At 41.0% G+C, this 27,765-nt stretch overlaps 1 protein-coding gene across 1 annotated transcript in view; it reads left to right on the plus strand.

The window, feature by feature from the left end:
- The window catches only part of DIAPH3 (diaphanous related formin 3), a 277,409-nt gene that overhangs the window by 134,765 nt on the left and 114,879 nt on the right, over positions 1-27,765 (plus strand). Inside the window, exon 21 of the mRNA XM_075727918.1 lies at positions 27,058-27,297. Coding sequence (XP_075584033.1) covers positions 27,058-27,297 — 240 coding nt within the window. The remainder of the gene's footprint in view (positions 1-27,057; positions 27,298-27,765) is intronic.

Consider the following 27,765-nt stretch of genomic DNA (forward strand, 5'->3'; position numbering starts at 1 on the left):
ACTTCAGCAGCTTCATTTGAGTCTGACAAATTATGGCAAAATGCCAGTAAAGATGGATTTACACCAGTAAATTTGACCATGAACTGGACTGGCTGAGGAGTAGACACCTGTTTGACCATGCCAAATCATTTCAACAGTAATATGTATGTAACTGTGTTGTTGGGGAAATGCTTATATAGGACAATCACATGCAGGGTTATGCATTTTAACTGAATTAGTAAAATACAAAGTTAAGTAGCAAACATATCTTTTACTTTATTATCACAAATAAACATTGATCCAAAAAAAGACATTTAAAAAATAATTCCACATAGGTTAAAGCTTGCTTTGCTATTTTTATTTCATATTTGAACCTCACTCAACTGACAAGTCTGTCTTTTGCTCTTTAAAAATGTCAGACTTCCTACAATTGGACATATTAACAACTGTAAAAAATTTGAAATTTAGTGTGTCAACATTTTCTAACTGATCAGGAGCCTTCTAATACTTAATGCAAGATGTCTTCTGGAAAGAAACTTGGCTTATGGGGTGTTTATTTTTTCATTTTCGCTGTCATCAGACCATTATAACAAGTGTTATTTTGTATTTTAAAGACTAATCTCTAGTTTTCATTCTTTCAGAAAGGACTCCGGTAGTGTTTAAGCATTTATTGACAGTGGTTTTAATACCATACTATTGTCTCTGTAATGCTAACAGTATCTTTGCTGTTGTACAACTGTAGAATCGGCTATTCTGATCAGCTTTGTCGAAAAAGGTACTTCAGTTGGCAAGCAAAAATGTGTCTGCTTAATAAGCAGCAAACCTTCCTGGTATCAATATAGTATTCTATGGTCTAACTCTCTTCTGCTGCATGTATTGTTAGGAGTAATAAAATTTCTGAACATACGCTTACACACATTTGTGTTACTTAATTCAATCACATTAATCCTTGAATTACTCCCCTTTCAGCACTACCTATTTGTTATTTTGTAAATCAGGATATATTTTGTAAAGCACTCCTGCAAGTTAGTTCACAGTTTTCTTAGATCTTAAGCAATAATTCATTTCATTCCACTGTCCTTTTGCTGTGTTTTTTGAAATCTGGTAGTATTCAAGTATAAATAAATTTGAAATGATCTGTTTTAAGACATCAATTGACTCATATCGATTGACAAGATGCAACATTATTGGTATTATTGATACACATTTTTAACTGTTAGTTATTTCTTTCAGATGTACCAATTCAGTTAGATGGGACTGTCAGTCTGATGAGAAGAGCTAGACCAGTAGTACTATAGGTCAAATTTTGTTGGATGTGGCACAACTGATTTAATAAATTTGTCTTAAAAAATTGAGGCAATGTGATAACTCAGAAGAACGTTGCATTAAATGGTAAGAGTTCTTACATGTCAAAAATTCACAGAATGATTGGGGTTAGAAGGGACCTCTGGAGATCTAGTCCAGCTCCCCTGCTAAAGCAGGTTCACCTAGAGAAGGTTGCACAGGATCACATCTGGGTGGGCTTTGAATATCTCCAGAGGAGACTCTACAACCTCTCTGGGCAACTTGTCTCAGTGCTCTGTCACCCTCAAAGTAAAAAATTTTTTCCATATTCAGATGGAACTTCCTTTGTTTCAGTTTGTGCCCATTGCCCCTTATCCTGTTGCTGGGCACCACCGAAAAGAGTCTGGCCCTGTCTTCCTGACACCTGCCCTTAAGATATTTGTAAGCGTTGATAAGATCCCCTCTCAGTCTCCTCTTCTCCAGGCTAAACAGACCCAGTTCTCTCAGCCTTTCCTCGTAAGAGAGATGCTCCAGTCCCCTAATCAACTTTGTAGCCCTCCACTGGATTCTCTCCAGTAGTTCTTGTCTGTCTTGAACTGGGGAGCCCAGAACTGGACACAGTACTCCAGACGTGGCCTCGCCAGGGCAGCATAGAGGGGGAGGATACTGCTGGCCACACTCTTCCTAATGCATCCCAGGATACCATCGGCCTTCTTGGCCACAAGAGCCCATTGCTGGCTCATGGTTAACTTCTTCTCCACCAGGACTCCCAGGTCCTTCTCCACAGAGCTGCTTTCCAGCAGGTCAACCCCTAACCTGTACTGGTGCATGGGGTTTTTCCTCCCTAGGTGCAGGACTGTACACTTGCCTTTGTTGAACTTCATTAGGTTCCTGTCTGCCCAACTCTCTAGCTTGTCCAGATCTCACTGAATGGCAGCACAGCCTCCTGGTGTGCCAGCCACTCCTCCCAGTTTTGTACCATCAGCAAACTTGCTGAGGGTACACTCTGTCCCTTCATCCAGGTCATTGATGAATAAGTTGAACAAGACTGGACCCAGTGCTGACCCCTGGGGAACACCACTAGCTACAGGCCTCCAACTAGACTCTACGCCACTGGTCACAACCCTCTGAGCTCTGCTGTTCAGCCAGTTCTCAATCCATTTCTCTGTCCACTCATTAACCCACACTTCTTGAGCTTACCTATGAGGATGTTATGGGAGACAATGTCAAAAGCCTTGTTAAAGTGAAGGTAGACAACATCCACTGCTCTCCCCTCATCTACCCAGCCAGTCATGCCATCATAGAAGGCTATCAGATTGGTCAAGCATAATTTCCCCTTGGTGAATCCATGTTGATTCTCCTCTTTGCCTGTGGATCAGTGATGATCCTGAGAACCTTCTTTTCCTTCACATGCTTAGAGATGACATCCATAATGAGCTGTTCCATCACCTTTCTGGAGATGAAGATGAGGCTGACTGGCCTGTAGTTTCCTGGGTCCTTATTCTTGACTTTTTTGGAGGTTGGAGTGACATTGGCTTTCCTTCAGTCCTCAGGCACCTCTCCATGACCTTCCAAAGCTGATGGAGAGTGGCTTAGCAATAACACCTGCCAACTCCCTCAGCACTTGTGGGTGCATCCCATTGAGGCCCATGGCTTTGTGGGTGTCCAGTTTGCCTAAATGATCTCTAACCCAACCCTTCTTGACCAAGGGAAAGTCTTCTTTTCTTCAGACTTTCTCTCCTGCCTCCAGGGTCTGGGATTCCTGAGGGCCAACCTTAGCAGTAAAGACTGAAGCAAAGAAGGCATTCAGTAACTCCACCTTTTCTGTATCCTCCATCACTGGGGCACCCACCTCATTCAACAGTGGGCCCACACTGTGCCTAGTCTTCCTTTTGCTACTAATGTACTTGAAGAAGCCCTTCTTGTTGTTCTTGACATCCCTTGCCAGATTTAATTCCAAGTGGACCTTAGCCTTCCTCACTTCATCCCTGCATACTCCGACAACGTTCCCATATTCCTTCCAAGTGGCCTGTCCTTTTTTCCACATTCTGCAAACTTCCTTCTTCCATTTGAGTTTTGCCAGAAGCTCCTTGTTCATCCATGCAAGTCTCTTGCCCCCTTTGTTTGGTTTTCTCATAGGGATGCATTGATCTTGAGCTTGGAGGGAGTGATGCTTGAATATTAACCAGCTCTCCTGGACCCCCCTACCTTCTAGAGGTGTAACCCATGGGATTCCTCCAAGCAGGTCCTTGAAGAGGCCAAATTTAGCTCTCTTGAAGTCTGGGGTTGTAATTCTACTTATTGCCCTGCTTCCTCCACGTGGGACCCAGAACTCCACTATTTCATGGTTGCTGCAGCCAAGGCTGCCCCCAACCTTCACGGCCCCAACTAGTATCTTTGTTAGTACAAGGTCAGCAGCACACCTCTTCTCATTGGCTCCTCCACCACCTGTGTCAAAAAGTTACCATCAGTGTTCTGCAGGAACCTCCCAGACTGTGTCTGCCTAGCTGTGTTGTTGTTTTCAGCAGAAGCAGATATCAGGGTGGCTGAAGTCCCCCATGAGAACCAGGGCCTGTGGTCATGAGGCTACTTTCAGCTGTCTGTAGAAGGCCTCATTGACTTCCTCTTCCTGATCAGGTGGCCTGTAGTAAACACCCACAACAGTGTCACCCATGTCAGCCTGTCCTTTAATTCTTACCCATAAGTTATCAACTCATTCTTCATCCACCCCCAGACAGGTGTTGATACGTTCCAGTTGCTCGTCCACATAAAGAGCAACTCGACCACCTTGCCTTGCTGGCCTTCCTTTCCTAAAAAGTACGTAGCCATCCATGACAGCATTCAAGTCATGTGAGCTATCCCACCATGTCTCTGTAATTGCAATGAGATTGTGGCCCTGCAACTGCACACAGATCTCTAATTCTTTCTGTTTATTCCCCATGCTGTGTGTGTTGGTGTACAGCTGTTTCAGAGAGGTAACTGAGCATACATGTTTCCCAGGAGTGGTGCACGAGGATCCACCATGGCCACCCTTGAGGTGGTTGGCCTTCTAGTTCTCATCTTGGGAGGCAGCAAAGAACATTTGTCGCTGCTCTGGTTGGCCTGAGTTATTCCCCAGTTGGTTGCAATGGCGTGAGCGTTGCCACTTTGGACCCTGCCCTCCCTGCTGCAGCTCCTGACCCCCCACCCCCGAGTCCTTCAGTTGGTGGAGTTTCTTTTGTGAAGGAACAATCGGATTCCCACTGCATAGTGCAAGTGTGTGTTTTCCCTAATTTTCCATGCAAAGCATTAAAAAAACCTCAACAAAACCAAACCCCTTCATTAGGCACAATTTTTCTAGTGTCACACCTTCTATGCATCTAGTAGAGCTGACTACAGAGAACAAGCTACAATCAGTTTTTAACATGAAACATTTTTCATTTCTCTTGGAGGAGGGAAGTTTTGAATAACTCACTTTTTTTACTCTTTGAATATGGAATCTTACACATTTGCTTTTCATTAAGGTTCTTGAATCTTCATCAGGCTCTTGTATCTTTTGTTTTATTCTGGATGGGGAGCAGGCTGAGAATTTCTACTCATTTCTTTAAGAAATACGAATCTTTTCAGTATAGCTGTTGGGTTTTTTTCCTTAATTGCTGTTTTATGCCTCATTTTTTGTTATTCTTTTCAAATGAGGAGAATCAAACTTAAACACAAACTTAAACAAGACTTTCAGGTTTATCTTTTAGGTGAGTAGTGTCTTGTAATTATGGTATTTCAGAGAATTTAGAGATTCCATGTTAATTTGCTCTAAAGTTTTGCTTAAGGGAAAGACTAAACTATTTGACTCCCAAGGAAGAGCCTAAGTAGTGAATAAACTGATAATTGCTGCTTGTATGATAATAAAAAAAAATTATAATGGAAACGTTATTTTATCCTTCTGGCTTTGAATTCAAAGTCAAGATTTGATACTCTGAAAGAAACAGCTAGACACATGTTGAGATACTGGTATGCTGTGACTGTTACAGTATTGTATGTTTTACTTCAACCAAAGTTAATTAACTTTCGTCATTGCCTTAAAGACATTGAGGGCATGACTCTAAACAGTTCAGGTTCCCTTCATGAGGGTGGCTTGGGTTCTTTTTTTTTTGGTGACTGTGGGTTGCTTTTGTGATTTCTGCAATTATCCTCTTCAAGTTATTTTGCACTTTTATGTTTTCTGTTCATTCAGCAGTAAGTATAAAACAAATCCTTTATTACCCTTATCTTCTCTTCCAGACTTTAGGTTTTCTTTAGATAAACTACTTTATTTTCCTGTATGTTCTTTCTTTCATTTACTCCAGGCTGATGTCTCAGAACACAGATATTATCATCTGTTACTGTGGAGTTTGGGTTTTGGCTTTTTCTTTTTCTTTTTTTTTTTTTTTTGGCTTGGGTGCAGCCGTGAACTATTTTATAAAAACTATGTTAAATCTGTTCATGTTATTAAGTGCTTTAACTTAGCTTTGCAGTATTATCTTAAGTTGATGTTGGTTTGAATGCTGTATTCCGTTGCTCAAGTTCTTGATGAAATATGCTTGTGTTTGCCAAAATTTAATCATTTGATTGCATTTTGGTTTACTGTAGTTCACGTTTTGTACTTGGTTTAGTCAGTGCAATAAACTTCCTCCTAAAGTCATGTAACCTTCATATTATTTTCTTGGAGGTTTCATTGATTATAGAATCATAGAATCGTTTAGGTTGGAAAAGACCTTTAAGGTCATCCAGTCCAACCATTAACCTACACTACCAAGTCCACACTAAACCAGTCAAGGGTAGACTAGACTGAACCATGTCCCCAAGTGCCACATCTACCCGTTTTTTGAACACTTGCAGGGATGGTGACTCCACCACCTCTCTGGGCAGCATGTTCCAATGCTTGACTACCCTTTCTGTGAATTCCCCAAGCCTGTAGCGTTGCATGGGGTTGTTGTGACGGAAGTGCAGGATCCGGCACTTGGCCTTGTTAAACCTCATACAGTTGGCCTCGGCCCATCGATCCAGCCTGTCCAGGTCCCTCTGCAGGGCCATCCTACCCTCCAGCAGATCGACACTCCCACCCAGTTTGGTGTCGTCTGCAAACTTACTGAGGGTGCACTCAATCCCCTCATCCAGATCATTGATAAAGATATTAAACAAGGCTGGCCCCAAAACAGAGCCCTGGGGAACACCGCTCGTGACTGGCCGCCAACTGGACTTAACTCCATTTACCACTACTCTCTGGGCTCAGTCACCCAGCCATTTTTTTACCCAGTGAGAAGTACACTTGCCTAGGCTGTGAGCTGCCAGCTTCTTTAGGAGAATGCTGTGGGAGATGGTGTCAAAGGCTTTACTGAAGTCCAGGTAAATGACATCCACAGCTTTTCCTTCATCCACTAGGTGGGTCACCAGGTCATAGAAGGAGATGAGGTTGGTCAAGCAGGACCTGCCTTTCACGCACCCATGCTGGCTGGGCCTGATTCTCCGGTTGATCTGCACTTGCCTGTTGAGTGCACTCAAGATGAACTGCTCCATAACCTTCCCATGTACCGAGGTGAGGCTGACAGGCCTGTAGTTCCCCGGGTCCTCCTTCTGGCCCTTATTGTAGATGGGCGTCACATTGGCAAGCCTCCAGTCATCAGGGACCTCCCCTGTTAACCAGGACTGCTGATAGATGATGGAAAGTGGCTTGGTGAGCTCCTCTGCCAGCTCCCTCAGTACTCTTGGGTGGATCCCATCTGGTCCCACAGACTTGTGAGCGTCCAGGTGACATAGCAAGTCATTAACTGCTTCCTCCTGGACTATGAGGGCTCTATTCTGGTCCCCGTCCCTATCTTCTAGCTCAGGGGCCTGAGTACCCTGGGGATGACTGATCTGGCTGTTAAACACAGAGGCAAAGAAGGCATTAAGTACCTCAGCCTTTTCCTTGTCCTCGGTGACAATGTTCCCCCCCATATCCAGCAAAGGATGGAGATCCTCCTTGCCTCTCCTTTTATTGCTGATGTATTTATAAAAGCATTTTTTATTGTCTTTTACCGCACTGGCCAGATTGAGTTCTAGCTGGGCTTTTGCTTTTCTAATTTCCTCCCTGCAGGACCTAACAAGATCCCTGTACTCCTCCTGAGTTGCCCGCCCCTTCTTCCAAAGGTGGTAGACTCTCCTTTTTTCTCTGAGTCCCCGCAAAAGCTCCCTATTCAGCCAGGCTGGTCGTTTTTCCCACTGGTTGGTCTTATGGCACATGGGGACAGCCTGCTCCTGCGTCCTTAAGACTTCCTTCTTGAAGAAGGCCCAGCCTTCCTGGACCCCTTTGCCTTTCAGGACTGCCTCCCAATGGACTTTCCCAACCAGTGTCCTGAACAGGCCAAAGTCTGCCCTCCAGAAGTCCATGGTAACAGTTTTGCTGCCCCTCCTCTTTACACCACCCAGAATCGAGAACTCTATCATATCATGGTCGCTAAGCCCAAGATGGCTTCGGACCACGACATATCCCACAAGCTCTTCTCTGTTAGTAAACAGCAGGTCAAGCGAAGCACCTCCCCTGGTAGGCTCGCTTACCAGCTGCGTCAGAAAGTTATCCCCCACATGCTCTAGTGTCCTGGTTTCAGCTGGGATAGAGTTAATTTTCTTCCTAGCAGCAGGCATAGTGCTGTGTTTTGGATTTAGTAGGAGAAGAATGTTGATAACATGCTGATGTTTTTAGTTGTTGCTGAGTACTGCTTATGCTAGTCAAGGACTTTTTCAGCTTCCCATGCTCTGCCAGGCGCACAAGAAACTGGGAGGGGGCACAGCCAGAAGAGTTGATCCAAACTGCCCAAAGGGCTATTCCATACCATATGACGTCATGCTCAGTATATAAACTGGGGGGGGTGGCCAGGGAGCAGCGATCGCTGCTCGGGAACTGTCTGGGTATCGGTCGGCGGGTGGTGAGCAATTGCATTGTGCATCACTTGCTTCGTGTATCATTATTATTATTATCATTATTATACTGTTACTGTTAGCATTACTATTTTACTTTATTTCAATTATTAAACTGTTCTTATCTCAGCCCAGGAGTGTTTCTCACTCTTACTCCTCCGATTCTCTCCCCCATCCCATCGGGGTAGGGGGAGTGAGCGAGCGGCTGCGTGGTGCTTAGTTGCTGGCTGGGGCTAAACCACGACATCTAGGAACTTTTGAGATTGTTGCCTCTCTCCTGTGTTGTATTTCCAGCAGATGTCTGGGAAGTTGAAGTCCCCCAGGAGAACAAGGGCTAGTGAGACTTCTGCCAGCCGCTTGTAGAATGCTTCATCTGTCTCTAGATCCGGGTTGGGTGGTCTATAGCAGACTCCCAACAGGACATCTGCCTTGTTGGCCTTCCCCCTCATCCTTACCCATAAGCACTCGACCTTGTCATCACCACTGTTGAGCTCTGTACAGTCAAAACACTCCCTAACATACAGAGCCACCCCACCACCTCTCCTTCCTTGCCTATCCCTTCTGAAGAGCTTATAGCCATCCAGTGCAGCACTGCAGCCATGAGAGTCATCCCACCATGTTTCTGTGATGGTGACTATGTCATAGCCATCCTGCTGCACAAGGGCCTCCAGCTCCTCCTGTTTGTTGCCCATGCTACCTGCATTGGTGTAGATGCACTTGAGCTGGGCTATCGGTTTTGCCCCCAACGTTGCCATGCCGCCTCTGGGCTCCTCACTAGTGGGCCCATTTATATCCCCTTCCCCCCTCAAACCTAGTTTAAAGCCCTCTCAATGAGTCCCGCCAACTCATGGGCGAGAATCCTTTTCCCCTTTGGAGACAGCCGATCTCCATCAGCCGCCAGCAGGGCCGGTGCTGTGTAAACCTCCCCATGATCGAAAAACCCAAAATTCCACCGATGGCACCAGCCTCTGAGCCACCTGTTAGTCAGGTGAGTTTTCCCATTCCTTTCAGCATTCTTTGCTGCCACTGACGGGATTCAGGAAAACACTACCTGCGCTCCCGATCCTGTGACCAATCGCCCCGGTGCCCTGAAGTCCCTCTTCATTGCTTTAGGACTTCTATGTGCAATCTCATCACTGCCCACCTGTACAACCAGCAACGGGTAATAATGGGAGGGCCTCACGAGGTCAGGCAGTTTCCTAGTAACGTCCCTAACCCGGGCCCCAGGGAGGCAGCAGACTTCCCTGTGGGATGGGTCCGGGCGGCAGATCGGGCCCTCAGTTCCCCACAGGAGGGAATCACCCACCACAATCACCCTCCTTTTTTTCTTAACAGGGGCAGTCGTAATCCGTGGGGGTGACTGACTGGCCCTCGGCACCCCCTGGCTGGACCTTCCCCTTCACCTCCCTCCCCGCTTGCCTGGCCCTCAGCTCCCAGAGCCCCGTATCTGTTGTGTAGGGGCAGCTGGGGAGGTGAGGGAGGCCGGGAGGGGATTCGCCTGCCTCCCCGGGCAGGGACCTGTTTCCATTCCCCCATCTCTTGGCTCCCCTCCTTCTGCTTGCCGGCAAGAGGGCCGGGGATCCTCCGCTCCTTGTGGGGCCTCCGCCTGCTGCCCTGGCCCCAGGGACGGTCGGGTGCGGCTCCACCAGTCTGTCTCCCTCTCGCACTCCCTGACACTCCTCAGCCTTTCCAACTCCTCCTTCGGGTCTGCCCCCAGGCTGAGCAGATCATCTCCCTGCTCACAGCGAAGACATTTGCCGTCTCCACTGCCCTGCGGTACGAGCGACAGGCTCAGGCACTCCCTGCAGCCGGCGACCTGGACGGCTGCGTGTTGGTGCGGGAGCTCCGTCTGGGTCACCATGTTCCTTCTGGCGGAGGCTTTCGGGCGGGTGGTGACCATGGCTGCCAGGTGTTCTCCTGGGAGGGCGATGACCACTGCCTGAGTTTCCCTTTGGAGCTAGGAATGGGGGCACTCGGCCTTCCCTGCGCACCCTGACCGCGCCAACTGACGCGCCACGCCTTTCTGATGCCCACGCCCTGGTCGCCGTCACTCCTGGTCGCTCGCGCTCCCTGGGGCTGCTTTTATAGGTGGGGTTTGGCCGCCGTCTCTCCCGTCCCAGCCCACGCTGCGTCAGAGCTGCCCCACGTCAGCAGCTCGCCCTTCCCCGCCCTTTCCCGCTCTAGGCGGGGGGCTGGGCTGCCCGCTCTCGCCCTGAGCTTTTGCCACCTCAGCAAGGGTGCCCCGGCGCGAGCGTCTGCTCCTGAGCCCTTCGCCTCGGAGACTGCCCTGGTGACTTATGACTGATACTGAATAATACATTCTATAAAACTTTTTAATGATGAAGACTTATCTTTGTGTTTAGAAATGAGTAGTCATGTGACAGCACACTTGCAATGTGAGACCCGTCTGAGATGAATGGGGTTTCAGCTAGACGATTGTCTTGGTAGGTGACTGTTGACAGAAGGTCAGGTTTTTTGGTGTTTTGGGTTCCCTCCCACCATGCTCTCTCCAGTGGGCAGTATAAATCTTATGTTGCTTTAGGACTTAAAACATTTAACAATGTTGATTTGTTTTGTAGGCAGGTTTTTTTCCCACTGCGAAAAAAGTATTGGTTTACAGAGTATTTTTTTTTTTCTAATTTTGGGTGTAGTCCCTGTCATCATATCAAATAAAGAATGTTTAAGGAGAGTCATAGAATAGTTTGGCTTGGAAGGGACCTCCAAAGATCGTCTCGTACAAACCCCAAATTAGATCAGTTAGTAATGGCAGTCTCATTTGTTTTCAGTAAAGTTTATATGATAGTTACTAGTTAGTTTTACTAATTTTGACTGATACTTTAAATGCGATAATCTGTTTAATGGATTTTCATTGATGAACTATTGCCATACCACCGTTCAAGCCTTGCTCCTTAGTAGAGGTGTATATCTGGCTTTCATCTGAAACAAAGCCCAGTGTGTTTGCCATCAGCCATGATGCTTTGCATTTCATACATCTTTCTCCAAAGGCTTTTGTTCTTACGTAGTCTTATCCTGCCCTAGAAGATTTCATTATACCTAAGGTATACAGTATACCCTATTTCTTTGAGTCTTTTGCATAAGAGATGATAACGGCACTGAAACACTGAATTATTTTGCTAAAATTTATTGGGCAAAGAACAAATTGAGTTCTTGAAGTATGCTGATTAAATATCTTTCTACCACACAAGACGACAAAACAGTGGAGAACTGTTGCATTCCTTTTTGAATTTGTCTGTGATTCTTCCTTTTTGGTCCTCACAGTCAAGGAGTGAATTGGAAACCACTGGTAAGGTTTTGAATATTTTAAGAATATGATAATTAAACTCACATCATGTACCTTATAAGTTTTTTGAGTATTCTAGGGAAAGAAGAGTTGGAATCACAGAAATAATAAATTATAAATAAATGTTGGGATGTCAAGCAATAGTTTAGAATTTTTTAGAAGAAAAAATTAAAAGTATTAACTAAATGGTGATTTATCGCAGTTTAAGAAGATATTTTTACTAAATAACAATGGAGATTTCTGAAATAAATAACTGGACATTGGAAATCATTGTTACAAATAAAGCCTTTTTTTAACATGACATTTTTTGTTTGACATTTCTAAATCAGGCCTGGGCAATTGTATATTAACTACAAAACTAATATTTACCTGACTACGCTTTTTGTGCTGAACTGTGCTGTACACATTTTTTTGCAAAAGGTTTGTAAAAGAGGATTAGGCATGTGTATAAAAAAATTTCTTCACTGTTAGAGCACTGTAAGGTAATTCTTTTCTTTGTATGACAAAGATTGAGGAGGAGATTTTCTGTAGAAGAGTATTAGACACTTAATGTCCATTGATTCATATAGCAGTTGCTTTTCTTTTACTTCTTGTCACCTTCACTTTTTGATGGTCCCAGATTATGTTGTCAGTCAGATTTAAAATTTTTAACTCTTATTTTCTTCTTAATGCAAACACTTTTTTTGACATTTAGTTTGTCTGTCTGTGCCAAATATTTATCTCCATTCATGCTTGCAGTAACTTCTTTCCCTCTGAATTTTTTACTTCAGCACTGGACCCATTGCATACTCTTTAGAACACATCTCAACTGTCATTTAGACATTCACTCTGCTGTATCAGTATATCCAGTGACTCTTATCCAAATATAAGTTTGGTTATGTTCTTACTTATCTTCATCCCTGTTACAGCATTGATGGTTTATCTTATCCTTTTATTCCACTGTTGATGATGGGTTTTGTCTTTCTGTCTTCCTCATGTAAACAAATTTTCTACATTTTTGTTCTATTTCAATTTCCTTCTTACCCTTACTCTCTAGCTAGTAAAAGTTCCTTATCTTGATTGTGTAAGATTCTTAAAGGTTGGTCTCTTTCAAAACTATGCTGTGCAAAGAAGTGGTCCTGTTTATGTATGAAATTCTCAGTCGCTTCTTCCAAAGGCCAAGGCCCACTAGCTTTGAGTATATTTATTAGCTGTGGTGTTGTGTCCTTTTATTGAAGCCCTGACAGCTTTACTCCCTCTGTTTTCTCTCTTAATTCCATGAAATACTGGACAATGTCCTGCCAGAAGTTGAAGAGTTTCTCATATTTACCTGCACATAATTTATGTTGTCCCCTGTTCTAGCAATTATTTGGTCATCTTGAGTTTCAGCTTCCTTTTGACTTCAGTGGTTTTGTCTGGGTGGCATAGCATGATATCTGTCTTGAACATTGATGACCATGCATCATTTGTCCAGTTACAGCTGAGACAGAAACCAATACTCATAGCTGTTTTGTCTGTGTGGTTGGTTGGTTGTTTTTGTTTGTTTGTTTTTTCCCTCTTAATATAACTCTCAGGGTGTTGTGTGGCTTTCGAGGAGCAACAGGGGCTTTCTGTGTCTATGTGAGCTAATCTAACATCTAGCATCACTTCAGTTCCACTCCATTAGAGTATGTTTTTTCTTGGTACTCCAGGCACTGATGGTGTTCTGGCATGAGTCCACTGTTGACTCACCTGGGGACAGCCCTACTTTTCTTATCTCTTGCTTAGGCCATGTAAAGCCCCCATTTGGCTGCTAAATGAAAATGCTGATAACTTCGGGAAAAAATAATGTTCATTTAGATATTCTCTTGAGGGAAACTTAAAAGGAGAAACATCACCATGGGTAATCTTAAGTATAAAGAAGAGGTAAAATAAAGGGATTTGGACCATGGAGGTGCAATTAAAGTTCACAGGAAAAGAACTTAGGGATGACAAAATAGAAGAAAAATACAGGTATTTTGAAGAAAGCAAAACGTAAAAGTTTTTAGATCAGCTGGTTTTTGGGGTACAAGACTTGTAGAGTAGTTTTTCAACAAGAACTCCTATGAACCTTTTTTAACAGCACATTATCTTGTAAATAAATAGGAAGTCCAAGTTAAATGCTACTCTAAGTCATGGTTAATGGTTGTATCGGACTTTTTGAAAACAAGAACAAAAAGAAGTAATAGAGATCACTTTCTCAAATACAGCATAATTAAGAATGTGATCCACTAATACAGCGGTATTAATTGCAGGCAAGCAAGGTTAGAGCCTTTTAAGAAACATAGTGTGAGAAAAGAAAAAATATGTGCTTATTTGAGACTGCTGGAGAGTTGAAAAATAAAGCATTGTTCATTCTAATTGTTTTTAATAAAGCTATAAATAGATATGTGTGAGTCAACATTTGTTCAATGCTTTTTGAATATAAAATATTCAACTACTAAAGATTATCTTCTATTATTGTTCGTTTGTATTAATTAGATCTGATTCTGAGATTTTTTTTCTGAGATATTAAAATTGTAAGGGTCATGAAGCAACTGATAAGGGCATCTTATTGCTTGCTTGTTTGAAGCAAACTTTCTGAACTTTCTTCTAAGTTGAAGGATAAATGCAAAAGAGAAGTTTACAATAAACTAAAGTTTTTAAGTTTCAGGCCTGCATGGAAAAATGAGCATAGAAAGAAACCTCTCAACGTGTGATCTTATGGAAAGGGAAAAGTGATTTTTACTTACAAAATCTTGATGTAAATTGATTTTTATCTGCTCAGTCTCTTATTGATTTAATTCACACGTTCTTTCATACCCACATTCTTCTGAGCAGCACGATGTGCGTGTCCAAGCAGTCTGGCCAGCCGTCTGCTGATGAGCAGCACAGAGGAGAAGGGACTTTCTCAACGCCATGTTATGTCTCTATGGTTTTCGACTGGTGGCAGCAAGCTAGTTTTTGGACAGACCTTTTCTATGATCAGGAATCATTAGTTGCCATGAGGTTGTCTTTATCTGAGAATCTCCTAACTTCAGCTTCCTGTAAGTCTTAGTCCAGGTTACTGCCCGCTGTTTTCTTTCCCTTGTTTGGAATCTGTATTTAAAATACATACTTACAGTTTGCTGGTGGGCTAATAAGAAAAAGAATAATTTATGTGATATGATGCAACTTGATAGGAATGGTGTCCTGAGAACAAATACAGCTTATTCTCTTGATCCTTGTGCTGCTGTGTCTTCTGTTGCTTACATGAACACATTTCTATTCATACTAACCTTCAATATTTCTGTTAAAGTACTATACAGCAGGAAGAAATCATATCGACCCTATGATGTACCCAGAGTAAAAAGGTCTTTCGTGAATGTCTGTCCTGCAGACAGGAAGTGCCACTGAGAAAAAGATGTTGAACACTTTTTACTCACTCCTATAAATCTGTTCAGCAAGAAAACATGCACTTGAAAAAGAACTTGTTGACAGATAGCTCTCCATTTGTGCAGTAAATAATGGTCTTTAAAAGAATGTGGGAATGATAAATATACATCTAAGTATTTCAGATATGTTGACATAATTTACATTTCAAACAATAATCTTTTTTGGGGGGGTGGTTGGATACACGATGCTTTCTTTGTGTTGGAAGCATCATAACCCAGATAACAGTAACCATCCTCTTGTTATGTTGCTCTGTTGTGACTGACCTTTGAATAATTTCCTTTTTGCTGGGTGCTTCTTTTTACTAAAAAGTTTTTGAGAAGTATAGGTTGCTTAATGACAGCGAAAAATATTTTAGGAACATCAATGAATCAAGATTTAAATGGCAGTGATTGTAGAGTTAAACTCTATACTTAACAGATGGAGTTTTGATGAAGAATGTGAATTGTAATGGATCGCAAGTCAGATGTGAACCAGTCATGCCCTCATTTTGCAGCCAATAAACATACAGGAAACTGAAATGTAGAAGTATGAATGTGGCCTCTAAACCTTGTGAATTTTCCTCTATTCACCACTGCTGAAACCTCAGCTAGAATATTTCATCTGCTTTGGAGGTGTTAAGTACATCAGTGGATGGATCAAAATAGAGACTCCAGAGATGGCTAGTGGAGATAGTTATAGAAACATATGATATGAAGAAATGTTCTTTGTAAGTTCTTTAACTTAAGACCAAGGCAAGGTGTTCTCTCAAAATATGTATAGGAAGACTGCAAAAAGGAAGGGAATAATAATAAAAATAATAAAAATAAGGGAATAACTGATGGTTAGTATGGCATTATGTAGTAGGCTTACATTTTTGACAAAAAAGATACAGGTTAGATAATGGGAAATATTTTTAACAGTGGGAGTAACAAAACAATAGGGAGACTATGGAGTCTGTAATCAGACATAGTTTTGAGCAGGCAAAGCTAATAACCTTTATGGGTGACATAGTTGATTATCCCATATGAAAGCAGAATGGAGTGAAGGGTATTTCCCTGTTTATTCTGTGTATATACTGACCAAAATGTCCAAATATTGCATTTAGCATGATACCACTACTTAAATACATATTTTTAAGAACACCTTTCTAAGGAAAATGAATGCTTTGCACCCAGGATATCATATCACAAATCTCAGTTAAAGCCTAGGTCATAGTGTGATCATCTGGTACTTATCTGTTCTTATCTATTATTATTATTATATATTATCTTATCTATTATCTGGTATCTTGCTTTACCAAGCAAGCCACTTGAAAATTCGTCTCAAACTGGTAAACTGGATTTTATTAGGGGATTAATGTTAAGGAGGTGGTAACACAGAAGATACCCTATTTTTTGAGTTACGTTTACCTCAGGTTTTGTGCACACAAGTTATGATTTTAAATTTGGAAAAAGAGATTCTGGAATGACAAAAACTTACTGAATTAATCTGCTTTGCAGTTTTATGCTGAAAATACTTGAGACAAATGTTGGCTGGATTTGTTTTTTTCTTACTCTTCAATATATTTGTATTTGAGAGGAAGCAAAATAATAGTTGATTAAAATAGCTTGTTGCAGGTGATGATTCAGAGAATCTGCATAGCTTTTACATTTTGTATGAGGTCCTGAAATCCTTTATTCTTTTTGATCTGTAAGTGTTGTTTCGCATATGCAGTCCTTTATGTCCTTGGTAGGCTTTCCTTTTTTTGTACTAAAACAATTCAGGGAATAATAGTAACCAAATGCATCCAAATTCTGTTCTCCATCAATTTTTATATTGTTTTTGAATATTATTCAGTATTTTGAAAGCAACTTTCTGAACCATCTTATATCCCACAATTTTTAGCAATTGTTGAGGATGATAAATCACTAGATGACATTTTAAGACTGTGTCTATACTAATCAACTAAAAAGCACCTCAGAATGCTTTTGGACATTGAGTCTTAATTGTCTGTAGTGCTAATTTGTTAAAATAGACACGGGTATGTTTTTGGCCTGTGCAGAATTGCACTTTCCCAAACAATTTCTGGGCACAGTTTGGGAGATAGCAAAAGATATCATGAGCTGAGCATCCAGTCAGATAGTTGAGGACTCAAGAATAAGAGAGAGGCAGATAGGTTTATTAAAGCAAGTTATAATGGTTACAAAGCACATCTTCCCTTTTTCATCATGGGGAAGATGGAGCAGCACATCATGGGGAAGTTGGGTACAAGCATGTTCCAGCTGTTCAGAACTGCAGTGTCTAGCAGGCATCCCTACACCTCTCGACCCTGAAATCTCAGAATGCTTTTGGAGGCACAGGTGCATGGCAATGTTTGGTCGCATATCAGGTGGCTCCAGATCTTTGCCCCCACCCTCCCCAAGTTATTTTGGGATACAGTTTATTTGGATGAATGCCAGAATACTCAAAATATAATCGATTCTTTAGAGAGTTGCATGTTGTTCTGCTAGGTTAGGCTTTCTTGCTGCTCCAGCTAAGAATATTCTGTAGCTATAATTCCCCACTAACTCCCCAGCAGCACGCATCCACCTCTCCCCACTCTCTTGCCCACACAACAATTCTAAGGCTTCAGGCCTATCCATGCCAATGTATGGTAACTCCCTGTTGCACCAGGAACCATTCCCAAAAGTAGTTCTGATCCTTGTGCATGGAGGGAGTTGAATCCAGCAGTAAGCCCTGCAAGTGTTCAAAAAACAGGTAGACGCGGCACTTTGGGACATGGTTTAGTGCAGTCTACCCTTGATTGGTTTAGTCTGGACATGGTAATGTTAGGTTAATGGTTGGACTGGATGATCTTAAAGGTCTTTTCCAACCTAAACGATTCTATGATTCTGTGATTCTATGACTCTTCAGTGCCTGTAATCCTTAGTGGTGTAAAATAGACCTGGATATGTTTAATTTATTAATATGGTTTTAAATCCATAAATGCAATTCCTTTTAAAAAAAATCATAATTTTTACATTCTTCATAAACATTTTTTATTTTTAAAAGTTGCTAATACTTGTCAGGATGCTATTAGTAGACATTTGACCTCAGGTGTAGGCAACTGTACTAGCAGTCTCACACCTGAGAACAGTGTCTCAGGAGCCATGTGTGATACCTCCTGCTTTATTTCTTTTCTTAAAACTTGAGATATTTGGAAATATGTTCCCATATTGTTGGGGGGCGGGAGGAACCAACAGATTTTTTTCCTTGATCACTTTTATTTACTCAAAGATAAAATTGAGGGAACTATGAAATATTGTTTCAGAAATAATTAATGCCCAGACCTTGTGAAACACACTGATAGCTAACCCAAATAGAATTTGGCAAGCAATCCTCATGTGGCTTCACAGCTTGTTCGTTGATGGATGTGTTTTTAATGAGTTCGTACCAAAGGAAAAGGTTTCACTAGAGTAAATTGAAGATTAGAGTGAGGCCTGATGAAGGCTAGTTTGTCTTAAATAATTCAACAGACACTTAAAATGATCAATTCCATATTCAGCTGATGGTTTCACCTGTATGTCCTCATTGAGGATAACTCAGAATGTATTAATGTTTTTCACATTTGGAAAATATCACACTATCACTTATATCTGCAGAGGTGTACTCTGCCCTTCCTAATACTTGATGTGTGGGCACAGCCATACCTAGGGACATTTCAGTTTGTTTAAAATCTTGAAGTGGTGAGATGCATCTGTGCTGTGAGATATTTTGATTGCGTTAATTTCTGTCTGTAAGCCTTACCTTCTTCTGTTGTCTTCTAGAAGTCATGTGTGTCAGCTGCTCTGCCTTGTCAGTGTTCTCCATCAGTAATTCCAGCCTTTCCAGGAGTGTTGCTGAAGATTAACTTTCTACTATATGCCATCTGTGACAGTTAAAAAAAATCTTCATGACAAATTTCAGTCAAGTTACTTATGTTGTTTAGAGGAAGAATCATAGAATCGTTTAGGTTGGAAAAGACCTTTAAGATCATCCAGTCCAACTATTAACCTAACATTACGAAGTCCATCACTAAACCAATTAAGCGTACAGTAGCAATTTCATGTTGCCTGGCTTGGTGGCTGCATTATTTTTAATGAAAGTAAAAACTAGGAATCATTAAGATTGGAAAGGACCTCTAAGATCATCAGTCCAATCATCAACCCAACACCACCATGCCCACTAAACCATGTCCCAAAGTGCCACGTCTACCCATTTTTTTAACACTTGCAGGGACGGTGACTCCACCACTTCTCTGGGCAGCCTCTTCCAATGCTTGACTACCCTTTCCGTGAAGAAATTTTTCCTAATACCCAATCTAAACCTCCCCTGGCGTAGCTTGAGCCCATTTCCTCTTGTCCTATCACTAGCTACTTGGGAGAAGAGCCCAGCATCCACCTCACTACAACCTCCTTTCAGGTAGTCGTAGAGACCAATAAGGTCTCCCCTCAGCCTCCTCTTCTACAGGCTAAACAATCCCAGTTCCCTCAGCCACTCCTCATAAGACCTGTGCTCCAGACCCTTCACCAGCCTTGTTGCCCTTCTCTGGACACGCTCCAGCACCTCAATGTCTTTCTTGTATTGAGTGGTGCAAAACTGGACACAGTATTCCAGGTGCAGCCTCAGCGGCTCCGAGTACAGGGGGACAATCACCTCCCTGCTCCTGCTGGCCACACTATTCCTGATACAAGGCAGGATGGTGTTGGCCTTCTTGGCCACCTGGGCACACTGCTGGCTCATGTTCAGCCGGCTTTCTACCAACACCCCCAGGTCCTTTTCAGCCAGGCAGCTTTCCAGCCACTCTTCCCCAAGCCTGTAGCATTGCATGGGGTTGTTGTGACCGAAGTGCAGGACCCGGCACTTGGCCTTGTTAAACCTCATACAGTTGGCCTCAGCCCATCAGTTCAGCCTGTCCCGATCCCTCTGCAGAGCCTTCCCTCGAGCAGATCGACACTCCCATTCAGTTTGGTGTCATCTGCAAAGTTGAACATCCTTAACTCCTATAATGTTGGTGTCTTTCAAACCTTGAACCTGGATAGGGTGGAGAACCAGGCTCCAGAAATATCTTCTGAAAGTGGCCATCATGATCTGCACTGATCTGAGTGTTTGTAATTGCCATTGGATTGGATTGGATTGGATTATGTTACTTTCTCTGTATCACTGAAAGATTGTGATGCTGAATCATAGAGGAATGTTCTTTTAAAAGATTCAGTATCAGCTGGACTCACTCTTGTTCTGTTATAACTATTTTGGGTAGCTAATCTGAAGAGTAGGTTAAAATATTTGGCTTATTGTTGTCTGATTTTAATTCAGATGGCTGGAAGTGTTTGGTTGTAGTTTCTTCTAGCACACACATAGGCTCCATCTTTCCATTTTCTTCTTGGCAGATACCTCTATAACTTCAGGTCAATGAGGTTGTTTGTCTGAAGGGTCCTCATCTTTTTGCCTCTAGCCATTCACTTTGCAGATTTCTCTAAATGTCTCAAGAACCTGTCCTGAATCTGATTCGATGCTTTTGCTTCACTAGAAATGTAAGCAATCCTTTAATGTTCATGTTGTGATTTGAACATCTTAAGAAAAACACTTCTGTTTTGAGTAAGGACCATGATCAGAACAGGATCCTGCCATTTTGACTCAGTATCTTCAAGGGTTTCTTGGAATTTGGCCACCAAAATCGAGTGAGGCATCCAAATGACTGGCTAATGTAGGGCAGCTGTGCTGAAAGAATCTTGAGGCTAGTCAGTAGCTCTTAGATCCCTGGAGCTTGAAATGGCTATGCATATATTTCACCTGTTCCAGCTTCAGACTTTAGAGCTCAGTGGAACTCCTACGGAGACCATGTGCTTTAGGATTTACTTTCCCCGTGATCATTTTGTAGAACTGGGGGACTTTCTCCAAGATATGCAAGCTGTCTTCTACAGCATTCACTTCATGTGACACTTTATGTCAGACTGTTTTTGCCACAGATCATCTGTGATTCCAAATACACTAAATAACCATACAGATAAAAATTCCACAGTCATTATTGAATTCTCCATTGACAGGACTACAGAAGATCTACAGTGGAATGCTTTTTCCTTACCAGTACTGTCATCATCATAGATACATACCTTCCTGCTTAGATAATTAACTTGGACACCTTGTTGGTCAGTAAAGACGACTATACTAGAATGTGCTAGAGATCTGAGCTTTTTTGAAACGGGTCATGTCTGTCACATCAAAGACATCATAATCAGCTGCTGTTATGGTCTGTTATGGCTGTGTATTGCTTAAATAATTACGTAGCATCAAATTCCACTTTTATGTTGGAGTTGTTATGGTGGTTCAACCTCATGGAAAGTACTAAGCCTGCTGCCATGGTTTTCAGATATTCCCATCCCGATCCTGGTCATCTGCCTGTACTTTCATGGCCTGTATGTTGAGAGACTCAAAGTAATAGTGTAGACTTACTTTTCATTAGGAAGTGGATTTCTGGTAGTAGCCAGACAGAAGATGAGGCATTTATTTTAGAGCTAAGCTGATCAGATTTTTCCATCTGAAATACAGTTAGATCTGTTTGACTTTTAGAAACTTTTCTCCATTTGGTTTGATATTATATTATTCTATATGAGATTTCTCAATGATTTCTGCCCTTGACTTCTGGTATAAATTTATTTATTTTTGCTATCTGGCTGAGTTAGAGGTTTTACAGAGGATTTTTACCTATATTAAACTCTTGACTTGGTTTCCCATGAGGAAAGCTTTTCAGTCTAGTGGCATCTGCTCCATATGTACCTTTTAATGAAAATAGCTTTTCTGACATCTGTTAGGTCTGCTAAAAATAGAATAATTTGTGAAATTCAGACCCTCACACTCTTGGATGATTCCTTTTTAGGAAAATACCATTGTCTAAATTCAACTTGGAGAAACAAAAGCTGTCTCTGTTTTCCATTCTGATCAAGATGTCAGTAAATCTAATTGTATTTTTTGGATAAGACAAAAAAAAGATCACCTCTTTCTTTTCATAGTAGAACATACTAATCTGTGAATTTCAGCATGAAGAATATAAACTCAGCTTGTTTTGGCAGCTGTGTTGTAGCCCCCATTGGCAATTTTGATATATTTCATAAGACAGGTGACTTCTGGAGTATTCAAAAGGAATACCCCCATTTCTGAGATCTGCAGACTGGCCTTGCCAGCCCGTCTTTGTTGAACACGCCATCAAAAACAGTACCAGGGATTCTCTGCACTGTACATCAGTGCACTGTCATCCACAAGACAAGAGATGGCTACCTTTGTGCAGCTAGGAGCTGCTAGGTGTTGTCCCAGTGTCACTTAAAGTACACTCCCTTCTCTTCTGTCCTGAATAGCCTTCAGGAAAATGTTTTATTTGCAAGAAACTGAGTCAGTGGTGCAAATTCAAGCTGTTTATAGTTCAAGCTGGAGAAACAGAGTAGCAGGACGTGCCCTCTGTCAGTACAAGTAAGGCTGAAGGGTCATCAGTTCGGTTGTTTGCATGTACACATGCCCACATTGTAAGTATAAAGACTTTCTGATTTCTCATAAGTAATTTTAATTTTGAGTTGGCAGTTCTTGACTTTATTATCATTTATTTGGGAAAAAGATTGTGGCTATTTCCACATAGCCATAAAAACATCTCAACAAAAATACTGTTCCATTATTGTGTATTGACTTCCCATACACTGTCGTGGTTTAGCCCCAGCCGGCAAATAAGCACCAAGCAGCTGCTCGCTCACTCCCCCTACCCCAATGGGATGGGGGAGAGAATCGGAGGAGTAAGAGTGAGAAACACTCCTGGGTTGAGATAAGAACAGTTTAATAATTGAAATAAAGTAAAATGATGATAATAACAATATAATAATGATAATAACAATAATAATATACAAAGCAAGTGATGCACAATGCAATTGCTCACCACCTGCTGACCAATACCCAGACAGTTCCTGAGCAGCGATCGCTGCTCCCCGGCCAACCCACCCCCCAGTTTCTATACTGAGCATGACGTCATATGGTATGGAATAGCCCTTTGGTCAGTTTGGATCAACTCTTCTGGCTGTGCCCCCTCCCAGTTTCTTGTGCACCTGGCAGAGCATGGGAAGCTGAAAAGTCCTTGGCTAGCATAAGCAGTACTTAGCAATAACTAAAAACATCAGCGTGTTATCAACATTCTTCTCCTACTAAATCCAAAACACAGCACTGTGCCTGCTACTAGGAAGAAAATTAACTCTATCCCAGCCGAAACCAGGACAACACTAAAATAATGTTTGGTCTTTCCAGAATGCTGGTGGTCTTCACTAAGATTTGGGCATGTTGACTCTCCATTTCAAATTGAGCAGTGTTCTTTTTTCTTCTTTAAACATGTGCTAAAAGGTCTGTAAGGTATCAGTTCTTCCTTTCTTGAATTTTTTTTTCTGCTTTTCAAGTGCCTGAGTCTACAGATAAGTGTTAGGAATTCACACTTTTTACCTATGCACTCTTTAGATTTCATTGATGCTGCAGTGATGCAAATCATACATTTTCCACAGGAGATGCCCTTCAGTTTACTCTTTTGGTCAGCTTGGCTGTAACTGGTATTTTACTTTTTGGATGGGAACACTTTCAGGTGGTCTGACAGCCTCAGCACTGTTGATCCTTTAAGGAAGGTATATTGTGAAACTGGAATCCTTGCAGTGTTTTTCTTTTATGAGCTTGTGGTAAGAATGAATCACATTCAGTGGTCAAAATGTAATGTCAGTATAACTTCTGAGACATGTTCCTTTACTTGACATCAACAAAGCAGACAGTGGAAGTACATGTTTACCAGATGGCACGCTCTTGCAGGTGCCTTCTGATTTATGCTGTACTGGAGAGAAAAACCTCTCCTTGCTGTTGGATAAAGGGCTGTGAGAGCTACTACTGGATAGCTCAACTCAGTTATCAACTCTGATTTGGACTTGCACATAGTGAGAATATTCTTGTGGACTATTACTTGAAAAATATAACTTGATCTCTGACATGTATAGTCCACTTAATCTTTAGCTTTCTACTTCAACTTCCCTTTTCAGTTATTTGGATTGTCTGTTTTCAGGATTCCACTATAAGGACATAGGTAGACTTGTGTACTTATATATTGAGTATAAAAAAGTATAGGGCATGAACATAAGCCTCTCAACATCTCGACACTTAAATTCTTAGCATCTCTTATGATAAGGTGTGTAGATTCTACAGTTTGAATATATTTGTAGACTACACATCACAAAGAAAGCCATATATTGCTAAGGGAACTCGCAATCTCTTCCCTTCTCAATTATTGACTTAGCAAACAGGTAAATAAATAGTACCAACAACATGCATTGTACATGAACTATGGATTTCAGAGTGCTTAAAAAGCAATAATTAAAAAAAGCCCAATGGCGTTTCTGTTGTGTTTCTGGCATGCACTTCTGTTTCTGATTTTTTAGATTACATATTTCTGCATTCATCCTTAAGACTTACGTGCAGAACTTCTTAATTTGTTGTAGTTCAACTGGTTCTCGTAAAAACAATCTTTCATGCATATGTGCTTGCTCATGTTTGTGCAACATATCTTTGTGATCTGAAGTAACTGATTATTTCAGTTTCAACAATCTGCATGTTTGAGAAGCCAAGAGTCAATAAATGCATCATCTGCTGGTTCTGTAGTATCTTGAGTTTGGTACCATTTAAAATCAATGCAACTTACACTTTATTATTTCCCATGGTTTGATATTAATGATCATCTCCATTGCACCCTGGGTAGGGACAAATATTAAAAAACTGAATCATTTCAATGAAGTTTTGTGTTTGTATTTTTCTAGACTAGTCTCAAATTTTTACTGAATGGAGAACAAAATTTAAGATTAAGAATATTCTTCTCAATATGTTGAGTAGTAGTAGTAAATATATAAATCTAGTAAGTGAATTGTTTGAGGAATAGGAGTTAATACTGATTCTTCATGATGGAGCTGGGAGAATGATTTTGTGACAGTTGCCTCTGTCCAGTACCTTAATATTCGTTTGGGTTTTTATTCCTAAATTAGGTGTAAAGTTGTAAGAGCACTATGTTCTTCATTTTAGGTGGGTTTTAGGTATTTCCATTTTTATTTCAGTGTGAAATGCCCTATTTAAATTCAAGTCCCATTATCCTTGCTTACTTGTTCTTAAGTAAGAATTTTACCACACTATTGGATGCTATTTAGTGCATGATAAGTACAGAATATCTGCCTACAGTTGTTACTGAGCTAACATTCCAACTATATACATTTTAGTGTTTTACTTTAGGACCAGCCTGGAGGCAGTCTGTGGACTAAAGCTTAGTAGTGCAGTTGGTTTTCAACCTCGTTTAATCTGAAAGACATCCTGTTTGTGTGCTCTGCTCTATGATGCATACCAAAGTGTGGTTAGTGGAAAGGATTGCTTATTATGCTTCAAGATTTCTTTGAACTAAAATGTAAATGGTATGTTTACTTCAATGGGACATCATCAGGTGGTTGTACTGCCAGGCAGGCATTGCAGAAGTAGCTTAGTAGCATAAAATGTTAACTCTACCTGATTTTGTTTCCTACTACTGTTGCAATAAAACCAATAAAATAGACTGTAAATTCCATCTTCTTCTCCTTTTATATCAAACCCTTTGGGTTAGACAGCCTTCAGTATCAGTTTAAGATAACTTGTTTGACTTTACACTGAAATGGATAAAGAGTGTCACCATTATCCTTTTCACTGAGTCTGTTGTGGGATAATCAACACTAAACGACTTGTGAACATTAAACTGTCAGAGCTATTTTCACATAGATAGACTAGATATGGGTTGAGAAATATTCTGTAAAACCTTAGGTGTCACTGTGGTTTGGAGGGGGCTATTTCCAGTTTAAAGGCAAACTTTTAAGGCCACTAAATCAAACCTATTACTTTGTAGGAGAAGTGCCAATATTATTGCTTCATTTCTTGGATTGAGAACTACTGGTAGCTGGAAACTATAATGTGTTTTTTTTATTTAAAAAAACAAACCAAACCAAAACCTAGTTTAGGATTTCAGGAATTCTCAAGGCATTATTGGCTTGAACCTTGCCTTTAGAAGGGAAATACAAATATGGGGAAGAAGGTCTTACAGAATTCATCAAATTGTTGAGGAAACAGGGATAGGGAAGAAGCTCATGGAAAAATTTGAGACTAGTGTTTCTCATGTGCAAACAAAACCACAGAACAGGGAGGAAAAAAACATGATTTCGGCTGTGGAAGAAGGAAAAAACAAGGAAGATACAATGCCTGGTAGGGAGAAAAGGATCAAGAATGGAAGACAGAAAGCTTCTGGGATTGTATGTAATGCCAAACCTGAAAAATGCTTGAAGATTTCTGTGATAGAATTGGAAAGACGAGTAGTATATTGGAAACTTGGGAGATGGAGGAATTTAGTTTCTTGATTTAAAGAAGCAATAAATAAAATTTGGAGTCTTGTTGTTTGGGTATAGTAAATAACGTGCAAAGTATCTCTGGGGTGGGAATTCAGTGACCTAAGTTATATGAGAAGATTGAAACTTCTGTTGAAAATTCCTGACCAGTAAACCACAGAAAAAGCCAAGTCTTTTGCATATGATCTACGGAAGCTACTTTTTTCCTGGGAGTATTGTGCTAATTAACTGTATAAGGTCCAGTAGTATAGTGGGGTATGAATACTTGTATATATTAATGTATGCTATAGTAAGCGTTTCATAGCTGAGATTTTTCAAAACTGTAATTTTCCTGCAACTTTATAGTAAGCTCTTATTGAAATTAGCTCTTAAATATTTGCACCAGAAAATGAGATTTACCTTGTTTTGGTACATCCCGAGTTACACAAAATTTGTGAACTACTTACATTACTTGGCAACTACTGGGTCATAAACTTGGATTAGTTTTATAGGATTTGGTATGTGAGTTGACAGATGTGATATATGATGACACTTTATCTTTTATTGCTTATACATACTAGTTATTGGGAACGGATGGGGGCAGTTCGTATTAACCACAAGATGGGATTTCAGTTGCTTACCCAAGTGTCTCTCATTCATTCGTTCATTTGCTATCAGTTATAGCAGATATATTGCTTCTTCAAGCCTGTCACACCAATAAATCATTACAGATTGTATGCATTTGTACAGTGCCAAAATGTAGCATGAATTTTAAAGGAAATCTCCTATTTTCTTTTCAATCAGATGAGCAACGTGAAGAGACTACGGCCACGGCTCAGTGCTATTCTTTTTAAGCTTCAGTTTGAGGAGCAGGTGAACAACATCAAACCTGACATCATGGCTGTCAGTGCTGCCTGTGAAGAGATAAAGAAGAGTAAAAGCTTTAGCAAGCTGCTGGAACTAGTATTGTTAATGGGAAACTACATGAATGCAGGTTCTCGGAATGCACAAACCTTTGGATATAACCTCAGCTCCCTATGTAAAGTGAGTTTTGAAATGTCCATGTTGAGTATTACATTCACTTTTTCATTTGTTTAATACCTTGGTTTGATGTTTTTCCTGCAGTTAATTCTTTTGTTGTTTTTAGTTTGGTTTGGTTTTTTTTTTTCATAATTCTGAGCACTAGATGGTGGTTTGAACAATACAGCTAATCTGTGTACAGTCATCTTGAGACTGGCTTGCATTTAGACTTTTCTAAGATTCCATATTGAGGGAATAATAAAAAACCCCCCACAAAATAAATAAGGTTATGGAAGGAGCATATCACTGTGATCATAGTAGTGTTATAGTCTTACATGTCTCAGCACTTCTAAGACTGTCACATTTTAATCTGTTTTAATAGTTATGTTTTCTCTTTTATGTAAATTTTCTCCTTATCTGATTCTCTTCTGTTGTTGCTCAGTTTCATCAGTTCTCTGTTTCTTTTAATTTTCCTTACATATCACTCTTTCA

This window comes from Pelecanus crispus, chromosome 1 (genome assembly GCF_030463565.1).
Source record: "Pelecanus crispus isolate bPelCri1 chromosome 1, bPelCri1.pri, whole genome shotgun sequence".
In the NCBI taxonomy this organism is placed as follows: Eukaryota; Metazoa; Chordata; class Aves; order Pelecaniformes; family Pelecanidae; genus Pelecanus; species Pelecanus crispus.